The sequence below is a fragment of the Oncorhynchus tshawytscha genome, linkage group LG07 (genome assembly GCF_018296145.1).
Source record: "Oncorhynchus tshawytscha isolate Ot180627B linkage group LG07, Otsh_v2.0, whole genome shotgun sequence".
Taxonomy (NCBI): Eukaryota; Metazoa; Chordata; class Actinopteri; order Salmoniformes; family Salmonidae; genus Oncorhynchus; species Oncorhynchus tshawytscha.
In genome coordinates, this window is record NC_056435.1 from 24,541,148 (window position 1) to 24,555,252 (window position 14,105).

At 41.7% G+C, this 14,105-nt stretch overlaps 1 protein-coding gene across 2 annotated transcripts in view; it reads right to left on the bottom strand.

The window, feature by feature from the left end:
• Positions 1-205: 205 nt before the first annotated feature.
• LOC112254174 (interleukin-17 receptor D) overlaps positions 206-14,105 on the bottom strand; it is a 48,847-nt gene continuing 34,947 nt past the window's right edge. For both annotated transcript variants that reach the window (XM_024426469.2, XM_024426468.2), the window contains 11 exons: positions 8,383-8,501; positions 8,055-8,175; positions 7,792-7,836; positions 7,407-7,558; positions 6,317-6,382; positions 6,113-6,167; positions 5,788-5,898; positions 4,843-5,027; positions 4,248-4,407; positions 3,134-4,000; positions 206-2,368 (listed from right to left, as the gene is read on the bottom strand). In XM_024426469.2, the coding sequence (XP_024282237.1) occupies positions 2,241-2,368; positions 3,134-4,000; positions 4,248-4,407; positions 4,843-5,027; positions 5,788-5,898; positions 6,113-6,167; positions 6,317-6,382; positions 7,407-7,558; positions 7,792-7,836; positions 8,055-8,175; positions 8,383-8,501 (2,009 nt within the window). In that variant the 3' untranslated portion in view covers positions 206-2,240. The remainder of the gene's footprint in view (positions 2,369-3,133; positions 4,001-4,247; positions 4,408-4,842; positions 5,028-5,787; positions 5,899-6,112; positions 6,168-6,316; positions 6,383-7,406; positions 7,559-7,791; positions 7,837-8,054; positions 8,176-8,382; positions 8,502-14,105) is intronic.

Consider the following 14,105-nt stretch of genomic DNA (forward strand, 5'->3'; position numbering starts at 1 on the left):
GTTGTGTTTTGTTCTCCATGCAACCCCGATTCAGAATGTAACATTTTCATAGTCATTGGCATGCTTGTTTCAATTGCTGTTGACGAGAGAAAACCGAATATCCAATATTAAACTACTTTTACCGTGTGTGTGTGTGTGTGTGTGTGTGTGTGTGAGTGAGAGAGCGACCAAGGGGTCTTTTACAGTGAGATACAGTACAGCAGGGTTCCCCAACTGGTGGCCAGTGATTTTATTTGGACCCCCAAGTTCTGAGCAAAACATAATAAATAAAAACATGCTTGTTTTACAGATTTTTTTACAGAGATTTTAAATGTGGAAATCTGTTCAAGTATTCCCACACATAATAGAGACGTGATCGTATTCAAATGTAAGCAAGGTTTGCAGTCAAATGATCTGAAATTATGTTCCGGACCCCCGTATCAGAATCGAGTTGTGTAGAGTGTAACACACTACATTACTCAGCACCAAGTAGGCCTATAGGAAATGTAGTCATTGGTGTGATTTCTAATCCTCTCTCTACAGTAATTTTCTCTTTTGAATAGTAGAGTCTATTCACCATGGGATGGTAATCTACATAATCTTTTTTTAAATGTAGATTAATGGATAATAAACTTCCCATATTGCTACTGAACTTGAGCAGTGCTGACGGACTGCCATAACACCATAAAGTTTATAATAGGCAAACTAACGTGACTTAAATGTAGGGGTTGGTGGGAAGAAAATGTGGGGGTTCAAAAATATTTCTATCCCAACCAATTATTACACCACATTTGACAGTTACTAAAACATGCAATAGGTTACATTGTATTTTAACTACCAGTTTGTATCTTGACCTTGGACTTACGGCGCACTTGGCACGGTGCTACTGGTGAAATCAGTTGCCACTTCAAATGGGCATATCTCAAATATACATCTATGTTGCCATGTAAAGGGTGTAAATGATATTTCAGATTGTGTTCTTGCAATGACATGTTTAGTTACACACTTTGAGCAGGAAAATGGGTTGTGTCTCACCGAGCCATCCTTCTAAATCTCGTCTCCTTGACTTGGTTGTCCGAGGCTTCAATAATGAACAAATTACAATTTCATTTTTTGCTTATTTCCTACATTAGAGTACTATAAAACAGTACAAAGTGTATATATAAAACGTGGAGAAAAAAAAGGATCTAAAAACTATACAAAACTGGAATAAAACTGATTATTTCCAAAAACAAAGTGTTGTCAAAATGACTGGCAGTGGAAAACATTGTTAGAACATACACTGAAGTAGACCCACAAAGATGGGTTTACTTTTTTGCTCTGTAAGAGTTGAATAACAGTATATATCCCAAGTTCCAAATAAAGGCATTTAGTTTATAAAATGAGAATGCCCCTAAAATCAAACCCCTGTCCATTACTGTGAGATAACATTTTCATAACTGCTGGTTTGAAAAATATGATAAAAATGTGAGTACTCCCAACCTATCTGCTCTTTTACACAACAGTTGTCAAAACCTTTTCTATCAGTAAACCAAATTGGTGCGAGAATTACATTTTTTTTTAAACAAGTAAAAGTGCTTTTGACACTCAGTTCCAGCACCTTGTATCCTTGTGTTGGTGTACAATACTTAAAAAAGTTATTTCATATTTCATCATTGACAATAAATTAAAATAAAGTAACAAACAAATGCTCTTTCATTCAAAACATAATTGTCCCTGTATTTAACAAACTACATCGTTGAAGTCACTCATTTGTGTTCAAGCCCAGCACTAACACACCAGATTCGAGTAATCATGGATTTGATTATCAGTAGAGGAGTTGAAGCAGGTGTTTCTGCGCTGGAACAAAAAATGTGTCACCTCTTTGATGCACCAGAGGACCAAGGTTGAGAAACATTGACGTCGGCCATTTGATGAACTGGTAACCTGGTATGGAGTGAGTTTTAAAGGGCAGATCTGGTGTAGTCTGAATTCAACATATTTACACCACTAACAATTACAGGACAGCACTGCAAAACAACCATTGTTAAATAATGCATTGCCTTCACAGTCACACAACCGCTACTTAGAAGGTTCACAAAACAGTGACATCACCCTCGGCGTTCTAAAACGTGACATCATTCCTCCGTGTTTTATCAGCCCACAGAGATTCTGAAGCAGATGACATCACTAGAATCCATGGGCTTGGTCACTGGGCTTGATCCAATGATTCCTTATGAACAGGCCATGCATGTCCAGGTAATGTAATGTTGTTAAGTTCACTACAAGAGAGGAACAGGAAAGAGTCCCAGTCCTTCCGACTGCTCTAGATGGTGGTGGTGCTGCTCAGCTTTACAGATGGAGGGCACGGCGTAGTGCAGAGAGCTGACAGTAGGGGGCTCCTCATCACCTGGAGATGAAGAGATATTCAGCAAATATCAGAGGCACAACAAACACACACTGGACTTCACTAGTGAATAACGTTGGTGTTTAATATGAGGGTTTCAGCATAAAATATCCTTTACATTGTTTTTACACACTTCGATTATTTTACTATGTCAATATGTCTTTGTTTTAAATGTTTTGGTGCCAAACTGGTTGCAGTCAATAGTTGGAAGAGTTGCAGACTTAATTGAAAATGCCATTGTTGATTAGATGCCTTTTTAATTAGACCAATTTCTCTTGAACCATTTGGTCTATCTGCTAGAAACTCATGGACAAACATTTTTATTTATTTTTTTAGAAGTTATTCAAGTATAAATGACCAAAGTTACCATAGATTACCTGTTAATTACAGAAGATTCTGGTAATTTTGGTAAATTAACAGTAGTTTTGCAACCCTAAATGGCACTAATGGTGAAATAGAAACAACCAGTGGTGGAAATGAGTGAGGAGTGGATTAAGAAATATTTTTGATATGATGTCCGTATATGTCTGAAATGATGTCACTGACTCAATCATCTCCGAATCCGATGACTCATTCTTAAATCTGACTCATAGTTCATTATCAGTCCTATTGTACTTAAAATGTGAAAATGTCATACAGCAAAATTTTAGGCATAGGGCTTTAAATCTGAATCATTCTCAATTTGACTTACTTTGACCACTTTTATTATTTTGCAATAAAAATGTCAGAATTTTAGGCATTTTTAGACATAAAACATTTGTCTCTTACCCATTCCGGAAGAAGATGATTCGCTGTCGGCCAGGGAGGAGGAGTCAGCCTGGTCAGGTGACAGGCCCTCCATGAGGGGGATGGACAGCTCAGAAGAGGGCACTGACAAATCATAGATCCCAGAGTCCCGGGGCATTTCTGGGGGACTGGCTGACCCATCTCCAGCCTGGGGAGGTACAACAGAACTCAGAGACCTCAGAGTCAGAGGATCCAAACCAGACGAGGCCCCCGACGTGAACCCAGATTCCCCCTGAGAAAAGATGGAGCTGGAGAGGCTGTTCCCAGGCCCCCTGGGTCGGTCCAGGGAACAGTGGGCCAGGCTGAGGCTGGGAGGGAGAGACGTGAGCAGCACATTCCTCTTCAGAGTACCTTCGCTTTCTGATGGCAACTTAAATAAAACCTCGTTGAGCACCAGCCCAGAGTCAAACTTCTCCATGCGAGGCGACGATGATGACAATGACGCTCCGTCACGCGGTGCCAGAGGAGGGGGTTTCACCTGCCTCTCGAACCAATCAGGCTCCAATGAGATGTGCTGGTGCATGTTGCAGATGGCCACGTACAGAGACCGCCCTGACTTGCTCCGGAAGTAGTTCCTCTTGCTGATGTTGAGCGGCTGCGGCTCGCGTTCCAGTAAACTGAGCTGGCGGGAGTGGAGGCGGCCGAACATCTGAGGGAGCTGATCCATGAGCTTGAACTTGGGAGCCAGGCTCAGCATGGTCGGGACGTCGCCCTCGTGGGAGTAGTCGAAGTAGACGGCCATGAAGCGAGACAGGTCCTGGTCTTTCTGGCGCGCCTCACAGAGCTTCTCCGCAATCATGGCCACTGCGACAATGAAGAGCTCTGCTCCGTTTGCTGCAGCTGCTCCACCTACACCAAAAGAAACAATGGACATATAGTAAATCAGTGACTTTGAGTTTATCCTTGATAGTTTGTTCAAATGCATGTACTTGGCTGTATATGCATTTATTCGACTGAACATAACCAAAAGGACACCTGTTGTAACTTCCGTTGTTAATTCAGTAGATGTCTGACAATGTTTGACACTTTTGGTTTTCATTTGTCAAACAAATTAAATCAAACAATCATCCCTCCTCAAAAAAATATATCTAATCACCTCTGGCTGGTGATTTCCCCCTGCGGCTCTTCTCTATATAGTGCTTGAGGCCTTTGGAGCAGACAGTGATGATGTAGTGAGCCTCATCTATCTGCCGACTCAGCCAGGACATCTGGCCCTCCTTACAGATCTGCAGGTGCTCCCACAGGTCCAGAGTCACCTGAAAAAGAAAAAAAAATAGGAACTGGCGAATGGAATGGGGCGAGGTTAAACTATAATATCACCTGCAGGACTAACCACCACAGAGAGACAGTCAGATTCCAATGGTGTATCATCATCACTATTATAGATTAATAAACCATTTTTGAGTATTTACTGAGCTAAACTCATCTCATCGGGCTGGTGGAAGAGACTATTACTATTATAAAATATATGCTGCTACTACTAATTCTACTATGAAGTCACACACTTCATGGGATCAACCAGCAGGTGGCACAAAGCACACTCCTGATTTACATTTTCCAACCCCATCACATCCAATTCTCTGGCCTGAGCCAACCCTTGGAGCCAACCCTTGGAGCCAACCCTTGGAGCCATAACCTAGCTACAAAGTTGTGTGCTTGAAGGAACATTATTTGGGAAGTTTAGTTCCTACCTCACAGCCACAGAAGTCCTGGAGGAAGAAGGCGAAGCTCTGTACGACTGTGAGGTGTTTGGGGCAGTCCTTAGTGGAGTAGCAGACAAACACCTTAGTCCGGGGCCAGGGTCTGTCTGCATTCAGAGCTGTGGTGTGAGACGATGACTCAGCACTCTCCTCATCCAGATGGGAGTAGATATTCTCTGCACAGATCAAGTTACAACACAATATACAGTATTAATACAATATGAAGACAAAGGTGAAGGGAAATGCATTGGCCTATTCTACTAAACGCCTACTAATGTTTGTAAATGTTGGTTACGGATTTTTTTTAAAGGTAGATTCAGTAAACAGACCGAATGTAGACTGAGGGACTTTTTACAAACCTAAGTCATTGGTAAATCTAAGTGCTGGCGGTAAGTAGCATTATAGGTCCGGGGGTGTGTCAGATTGGTTTTTGTTGCGATTCTAACAGCCGGTATTATGAGCTGGGTTTGATGAATAAATTGTAGGTGTGACGAGGGCTTGGCCAATCAAGGCATTTCATGGCTTAATACTGCATGCATTTGTCTCTAGTTCTGTAGGATTTGACAGTATTTGCATTGTCATCAACTTCAATCGGCTGGGGGCACGGAGTATTGTCAGAATCCACGCCATAACCAACCGCGTTACCGCTAAGACCAGACTTAAGTTGGTCTTAAATATCCCCACCAGTGTATACTGAAATTGGCACTTTGGCGCATGTTTTTAAGGACACACCTCAAATATTGCCACCCTAACCCACCTCAGCGGAAGTGACTGGTAAGACAAGACAGGTAAATTACCAATCCTGGTGCTAGGGTTTGAAAATAGACAGCTTTAACAGGTCAAAAAATTGCATCTGACAATTGCACTGGCTTAATACCACCTGCAAAAAGAGCCCTGAGCGTGAAATGTTTCATTATTATGAATGACGAAAAGTACCTTGTTGTTTCTTCCGGCACATTACAGTGAAGAGTGTAGCGAAGGCAGACATGATGACTAGAGGGACAGTGATGGCCATGGCTCTGATAGGCCCTGCCCACGGGGAGTGGACTGAGACAGACGACAGAAAGACATTTAAATAACAAGCAAATACATTTCCAATGAACTATGAATGTGATTTTTACTCAGCAAAGTGAACATAAAACACCCAGAAGAGTTTGGCAATGCCCCAGTCATCTAGGCTTATGTAATGTAATGTGAGTTTAGTAAGAGGGTGTCAGTCTAGAGGCAATACTGTGATGTTAGCTAGTAGCAGGCAGCTCACCTTGGCTTACGTGGTACTGGGCCTGTCTTCTGGTAGTGTTGGTGTCATCTCTCAGCTGAAGGACAAATTACATATATGGAAGGAAATATGTGTGTCAGCTGAGATGGCTTCAGTGGGTTTCCATCAGGTCTGTGTCCACAATAGCACCTCATTATTTCCTGTAGTGCGCTACTTTTAACCAGCGCCGTGAGAATCATGCTTTACCTCAATCGCATAGGTTCCTGGTATCACATCTTGAAGAACGCATGTCGTTATGGGCAGATTAAACTCCTTTGCAAAAATAGAGTAGAACGGTGCATTATTGTCATGCCGTTTCTGTAGTGATACAATGTCCAGAGCTGAGGAGTCTCATGCATTTCTGACTGAGGGTTTGGAATACTGACATCATAATAGTTAATTTTTTTCACCTCTTAACCAATCATATGGTTGAGGACCTAATCAGGTCCTGTTACTTAAACACAGTATGTGAGAGAGAGGGGACCTGAATAAGAGCTACAGCTAGCTAGGGGGGAGCTTTGGCTTTTATCATTGTTCGAAAGACAGAATAAGTAGGGCAGGGCCGCTAGAAGACTTGACCGTAGGAGGAAGAGGGGAGATATGATTTCTCTCCACAGCTAAAACAACGCATCCTGGATACAAAGTGCTGTCTGTTCTGGCAACATGTGTGAGAGAGAAGAGACTCTTCTCTCCTCCAGCCCTGAATAATGAAGTTATGTTCTGCTGGGAATATCTTCAGTAACTCAGTGAGTGATCAAACTCGTCCTTTCAAATGTGATTTGCTTTTGCCAGCCAGATGGACAGGGTTTGCACCTTCACTTTTCAAAATGTTCAATTTCAACAGGTAAACCTAAACAAGCACAGGTCAAGTATTGAAATGATTTAAATAGTATTTAAAACCGTGGTCTACCTCAGAGTGATTCTGATTGTCACTGACTGACTGTGAAAGTAGGAGAGTCTATGGTGTGTCCCAGGAGGTTATAGGACGTCAGAGAGAGGCCCAGGCGGTAGGGGCCCGGTAGATAGAGGCCGAGGACAAGACACGTCAGCATACCATAACCGTACAACATCCATCCTCAATGTCTGGGAAAGACATTAGAAGCCGCTCAGGGTCCATATTACAAAAAGAATGTCTCAGAGTGGGAGTGCTTATCTCGGATTTTACCTTGACCGTATTAGATAATAATGAATGAGATATGGACTTTGGGGCAGATAGGCACTGGATAGATCGGCACTCTTAGCGAAGCCTCACCAGTAAAAACGACGTGGCCAACTCATAATGTAATCATGCTCTTACCGGTTTGCAGCGTTTAAGCCTGAATGGTCCCTCCTGTCGTAGTTTGTAGTACAGGTAGTAGATGGTGAAGCCGAAGGTGGAGGGGGCGTGGTCGAAGACAACATAGAGGTTGGAGCCCAGCTGGGAGATGTTGAGAGTCTTGGGCTTCCAGACTGGTCACAACCACCAGACAGAGACAGAGACAGAGAGAGATTAATCCATGTATAGGAGCATTATAGGAATTTCTGTTAGTTTCATCCATAATCAGTAGCGGACACGCAACTCAATTACAAAACAATTAGGATATAATATTACTATGTTACACAATATATTACATTTTAACACAATGCTGTTATGAGAGAAATTACAGTATTAGCAAACAGATATGGGAAACTTGATTACTTACATGGTTTGCAGACCAGGTTGTCTGGACCCAGTAGAACTTCACAGGCTGAAAACAAAGACAACAGGAGTCTTCGACAACCGTTATAATACTATTACTGTTAGCTACAACGTTATCAATAGGGCCAAGAGATTTCCTCCTGATCAGGTCAAGAAAAACTCCTGTCCTGGCTGTATTGACATTCCAAGTTGGTGGTCGTGACTTAGCGCTGAGCTCGAGATCTAGCCTACAAATAGGGCCTGCAGTTCGAGCTGTATTCCACTTACAGTTTGTGCGCAGGAAGGATGGGGGGAAGAAGCTGTCGTTCATGACGGTGGGGAAGGGAACAACACGGACCATGTAATCGGTCTCATAGGCCAGGCCAGGGAAGGGCTGTGAGCTCATCTTCTGTCAGGGAATAACAGCGCATACTTCTGGGTAAAAATCAGCCAGCACTCACAAATTAAGTATTGCTTCGATGTATTATCAGCAGTCAAAATGGATGCGTTTCGGTCATCAAGTCTTTGAACGGCTACGGCACCCAAACACATAACTTGGTAAGACTTGAGCTAAGCTCATTCGCAAACCTGTTTAGCAGAGTGCGGTGTGACTTACCACAGTCTTGTAGGAGAAGTTGAGCGGTCGTGGGTCTTTGAGGATCATGTGTTGACACCGTTTGCCCTCTGGGTTCTTATCCTCTAGGTATACTCTGAAGCCCTTCACATGCTCAATACCTGGACAGAACAACACACACACACACACAGACGTTCAATACCTGAATAGAAACATGCACATTCAAAATCGGTGACAAAAATGCACCCATGTCAGATGACAGCATTACACCACCACACCCGTGACACTATCCCCCCCACGTATCACATACAGGAGTTCCTCGATGAAAAGTTGAGTCATACAGCAGTATAGCGTGCGGTATGCTGTGGCACTTTATGTATTTACCGTTAATGCTTGTTCACACCACCAGAGGGTACAGTTGAGCGCATCTACCACACCATTTGACCGCTGCAATTAGATTATGTATTCCCTTTTCTCCTCCACGAAAAGAAAGCCGATCCTGGCCTTTAAGATTTACTTCTGATATTTCAGCTGAATATTATGGTGTTTCCCTAACATGAATGAATTTGTGTTTCTAGAACAAAATGCATTTTACAACGTGCCTATGTAGGCCTGCAGCTCACTGTACCTAAAAACATCTGTACATACAAGTCCATCAAAAATAGAAAATGGGCAGAATACTATATAAAATATTTGTATGGTCAAAGGCTGACAAAAGTCATTTCAATTTAAATGTGACTCATTCAATTCCCCGTTCCATTCTGGTGTCGATATGGCTATAGTCCCACTAACATTCCGTTATGTAATAAAAATTTCACGCGTGTGGTTTTCTGCCTTTATTACTTAAAAAAGTATTTCTGATATTTCAGCTTAATTCATATTATGGTGTTTCTATTCCAATAAAAGCACCAATGCATTTTAGACGGCCTATAGCTTACTAGGCGAGAACAGGGACAATAGTAACAGTGCATTCGGAAAGTATTCAGAACCCTTCACTTTTCCCACATTTGGTTACATTACAGCCTTATTCTAAAATTGATTAAATCGTTTAAAATTCTCAATCTACACACAATAACCCCATAATGAAAGTAAAAACAGGTTTTTAGAAATGTAGAAAAATGGAAATATCACATTTATATAAGTACTCAGACCCCTTCACTCAGTACTTTGTTGAAGCACATTTGGCAGCGATTACAGCCTCGAGTCTTCTTGGGTATGACGCTACAATCTTGGCACACCTGTATTTGGGCAGTTTCTCCCATTCTTCTCTGCAGATCCTCTGTCAGGTTGGATGGGGAGAGTCGTTACAGCTATTTTCAAGTGTCTCCAGAGATGCTCGATGGGTTCAAGTCCGGGCTCTGGCTGGGTGACTCAAGGACATTCAGAGACTAGTCCCGAAGCCACTTCTGCGTTGTCTTGGCTGTGTGCTAAGGGTCGTTGTGCTACTGGAAGATGAACCTTCGCCCCAGTCGGAGGTCCTGAGCAGAGTTTCATCAAGGATCTCTCTGTACGTTGGTCCATTCATCTTTTCCTCGGTCCTGACTAGTCTCTCAGTCCCTGTCACTGAAAAACATCCCCACAGCATGATAATGCCACCACCATGCTTCACCGTAGGGATAGTTCCAGGTTTCCTCCAGACGTGTCGCTTGGCATTTAAGCCAAAGAGTTCAATTTGGTTTTCTTCAGACCAGAGAATCTTGTTTCTCATGGTCTGAAAGTCCTTTAGGTAACTTTTGGCGAACTCCAAGCGGGCTGTCATGTGCCTTTTACTGAGGAGTGGCTTTCGTCTGCCCACTACCATAAAGGCCTGATTGGTGGAGTGCTGCAGAGATGGGAGTACCTTCCAGAAGGACAACTATCTCCACAGAGCAACTCTGGAGCCCTGTCAGATTGACCATTGGTCAATTGGTTCTTGGTCTCCTCTCTGACCAAGGACCTTCTCCCCTGAATGCGCAGTTTGGCCGGGCGGCCAGCTCTAGAAAGTCTTGGTGGTTCCAAACTTCTTCCATTTAAGAATGATGGAAGCCAGTGTTCTTTGGGACCTTCAACGCTGCAGAAACGTTTTGGTACCCTTTCCTAGATCTGTGCCTTGACACAATCTTGTCTCGGAGCTCTACAGACAATTCCTTCGACCTCATGGCTTGGTGGCTGCTCTGACATGCACTGTCAACTGTGGGACCTTATATAGTGCCTTTCCAAATCACGTCCAATCAATTGAATTTACCACAGGTGGACTCCAATCAAGTTGTAGAAATATCAAGGATGATCAATGGAAACAGGATGCACCTGAGCTCAATTGAGTCTCATAGCAAAGGGTCTGAATACAAATGTAAATAAGCTATTTCAGTTTTTTTTTAAAGCAATTTTAGAATAAGGCTGTAACGTAACATAATGTGGGAAAAGGGAAGGGGTCTGAAAACTGAATGCACTGTAGTTTCGTCTTCATCTTTCATGACTCAATAAGTAGATCTTACATGCAATTCTTTTTGACTGCCTACCAAGCATTGTGTAATTGGATTTAACCTTATAGCACCAAGTTAAAAAGGTAATTGCACAGAGAACTTCCATATTTTCCTTTTTTTTGTTATATCATAAATTGATTATTTTCAAAAAATCTGACATATTGAGTGCCAAAAGTATTGGGACAATTACATTTTTTGTTGTTGTTTTGGCTCAGTGTGCCAGCACTGACTTTGAAATGATTATGAGGTTAAACTGCAAACTGTCAGCTTTAATTTGAAGGTATTTTCATCGACATCGAGAGAACCATATAGAAATTTTTGTAAATAGTACCCCCAACAGTAGGGGACCAAAAGTATTGGGGAAAATGCACTTGTGTGTCTTAAAGTAGGAACACGTTTTGATTACGAGGGGTTATGATTTGTGTGATTCATTCCGTACCATCCATAATCATGGTAGCATCCATATTAATGTCAAAGTGTTGAGCAACATATATTCATATATACAAAAAAAGTGGCTCCAAAATGAGACAAAACATTATTTACCATTCAATTATTTTGGGCACAAAATAATCTGTGTGCAAGCTTGATGTAATTATGAATATGCGACCAAATACTAAACTTATGACTACTTTAACATACAGTTGAAGTCGGAAATTCACATACACATTAGCCAAATACATTTAAACTCAGTTTCACAATTCCTGACATTTAATCCTAGTAAAAATTCCCTGTATTAGGTCAGTTAGGATCACCACTTTATTTTAATGTGAAATGTCAGAATAGTAGAGAGAATGATTTATTTAATCTTTTATTTCTTTCATCACATTCCCAGTGGGTCAGAAGTCTACATACACTCAATTCGTACATGGTAGCATTGCCTTTAAATTGTTTAACTTGAGTCAAACGTTTCAGGTAGCCTTCCACAAGCTTCCCACAATTGTTGGGTTAATTTTGGCCCATTCCTCCTGACAGAGGAGGGGTGGCAGGGTAGCCTAGTGGTTAGAGTGTTGGACTAGTAACCGGAAGGTCTGCCCCTGAACAAAGCAGTTAACCCACTGTTCCTAGGCTGTCATTGAAAATAAGAATATTTTCTTAACTGACTTGCCTAGTTAAATAAAAAGGTAAAATATAAAAGAGCTCATGTAATGGAGTCAGAATTGTAGGCATCCTTGCTCGCACATGCTTTTTCAGTTCTGCCCACACATTTTCTATAGGATTGAGGTCAGGGCTTTGAGATGGCCACTCCAATACCTTGACTTTGTTGTCCTTAAGCCATTTTGCCACTACTTTGGAAGTATGCTTGGGGTCATTACCCATTTGCGACCAAAGCTTTAACTTCCTGACTGATGTCGCTTCAATATATCCACATAATTTTCCTCCCTCATGATGCCATCTATTTTGTGAAGTGCACCAGTCCTTCGTGCAGCAAAGCACCCCCACAACATGATGCTGCCACCACCTGTGGGTCACGGTTGGGATGGTGTTCTTTGGCTTGCAAGCCTCCCTCTTTTTCCTCCAACCATAAGGATGGTCATTATGACCAAACACTTCATTTTTTGTTTCATCAGACCAAAGGACATTTCTTCAAAAAGTACAATCTTTATCTCCATGGCCAGGTGCAAACCGTAGTCTGGCTTTTTTTAATGGCGGTTTTTGAGCAGTGGCTTCTTTCTTGCTGAGCGGCCTTTCAGGTTGTCGATATAGGACTCGTTTTACTGTGGATATAGATACTTTTGTACCGGTTTCCTCCAGCATCTTCATAAGGTCCTTTGCTGTTGTTCTGGGATTGATTTGCACTTTTCACACCAAAGCACATTAATCTCTATGAGGCAGAATACGTCTCCTTCCTGAGCAGTATGATGGCTGCGTGGTCCCATGGTGTTTATACTTGCGTACTATTGTTTGTACAGATGAACATGGTGCCTTCAGGCGTTTGGAAATTGCTCCCAAGGAGGAACCAGACTTGGAGGTCAACAAATGTTTTTTTCTAAGGTCTTGGCTGATTTCTTTTGATTTTCCCATGATGTCAAGCAAAGAGGCACTGAGTTTGAAGGTAGGCCTTGAAATACATCCACAGGTATACCTCCAATTCACTCAAATTATGTCAATTAGCCTATCAGAAGCTTCTAAAGCCATGACAATTTTCCAAGCTGTTTAAAGGCACCATCAAATTGGTGAATGTAAACTTCTGACCCACTGGAATTGTAATACAGTGAGTTATAAGTGAAATAATCTGTCTGTAAACAATTGTTGGAAAAATTACTTGAATCATGCACAAAGTACATGTCCTAACCGAGTTGTCAAAAATATAGTCATAACAAGAAATTTGTGGAGTGGTTGAAATAACGAGATTTAATGACTCCAACATAAGTGTATGTAAACTTCCGACTTCAACTCTGTCATATATATATATATATATATATATATATATATATATATACACCAATACTTTTGGTCCCCTAAAATGGAGGGACTATGTACAAAAAGTGCTGTAATTTCTAAACAGTACACCCGATATGAATGAAAATACCCTAAAATGAAAGCTGACAGGCTGCACTTCAGCCTCAGGCATTGTATCATTACAGAGCCAAAACAACAACAAAAAATGTTGTCACTGGCCCAATACTAGGAGCTCACTGTATCTCACATGTAAAGGACCATCTAAAAAGAGCAACTATGTGAATAACACATTTTTTAACCCAAAAATGTCAGATAAAACCCAAGGTCACAATATGTTACCGTTAGCAACTGTACTTTAACTTCTAGGGTAACTTCCATAAAGCACAAACAATATTAACTGGGGGCCAAAACAATGAATAAAAACATTGTGAAAACATGACCAAAGTACAAATTTTGTGAGGAAAATGTAAATCCTAATCATGAAGCGGATGTTGTTTGTGAAGTTAGTAGGAGTCCACACACATTAGCTAGTCACACACACACACTTGAGGTAAGGGCATAGTATCAAACATGTTTTTATGAGAGACCATAATTTGAGCTGGCAGGAGAAAGAGGCTGTGCCCTGGCAGAGGACCACACCTGGGTTCAAAGACCATTTTAAATCTTTCAAATACTGTGTGTTTGTTTTAGCCTTTCTGGAGTACCAGGTGGGCAGGATTTGCACTTTTAGGACTTCTCCATTTATTCATAGCAACAGGCAAGCTCAAGCAAGCACAGCTAAGCATTTGAAATGTATTTTTAATAGTATTTGAACCCAGGTATGCAGAGGACAAGAGAGAGGGTGTCTGCGTGCCAAGGAAGTATTCCCGTGCCCTTCAAAGTGTGCCAGCGCACCTCCCACGT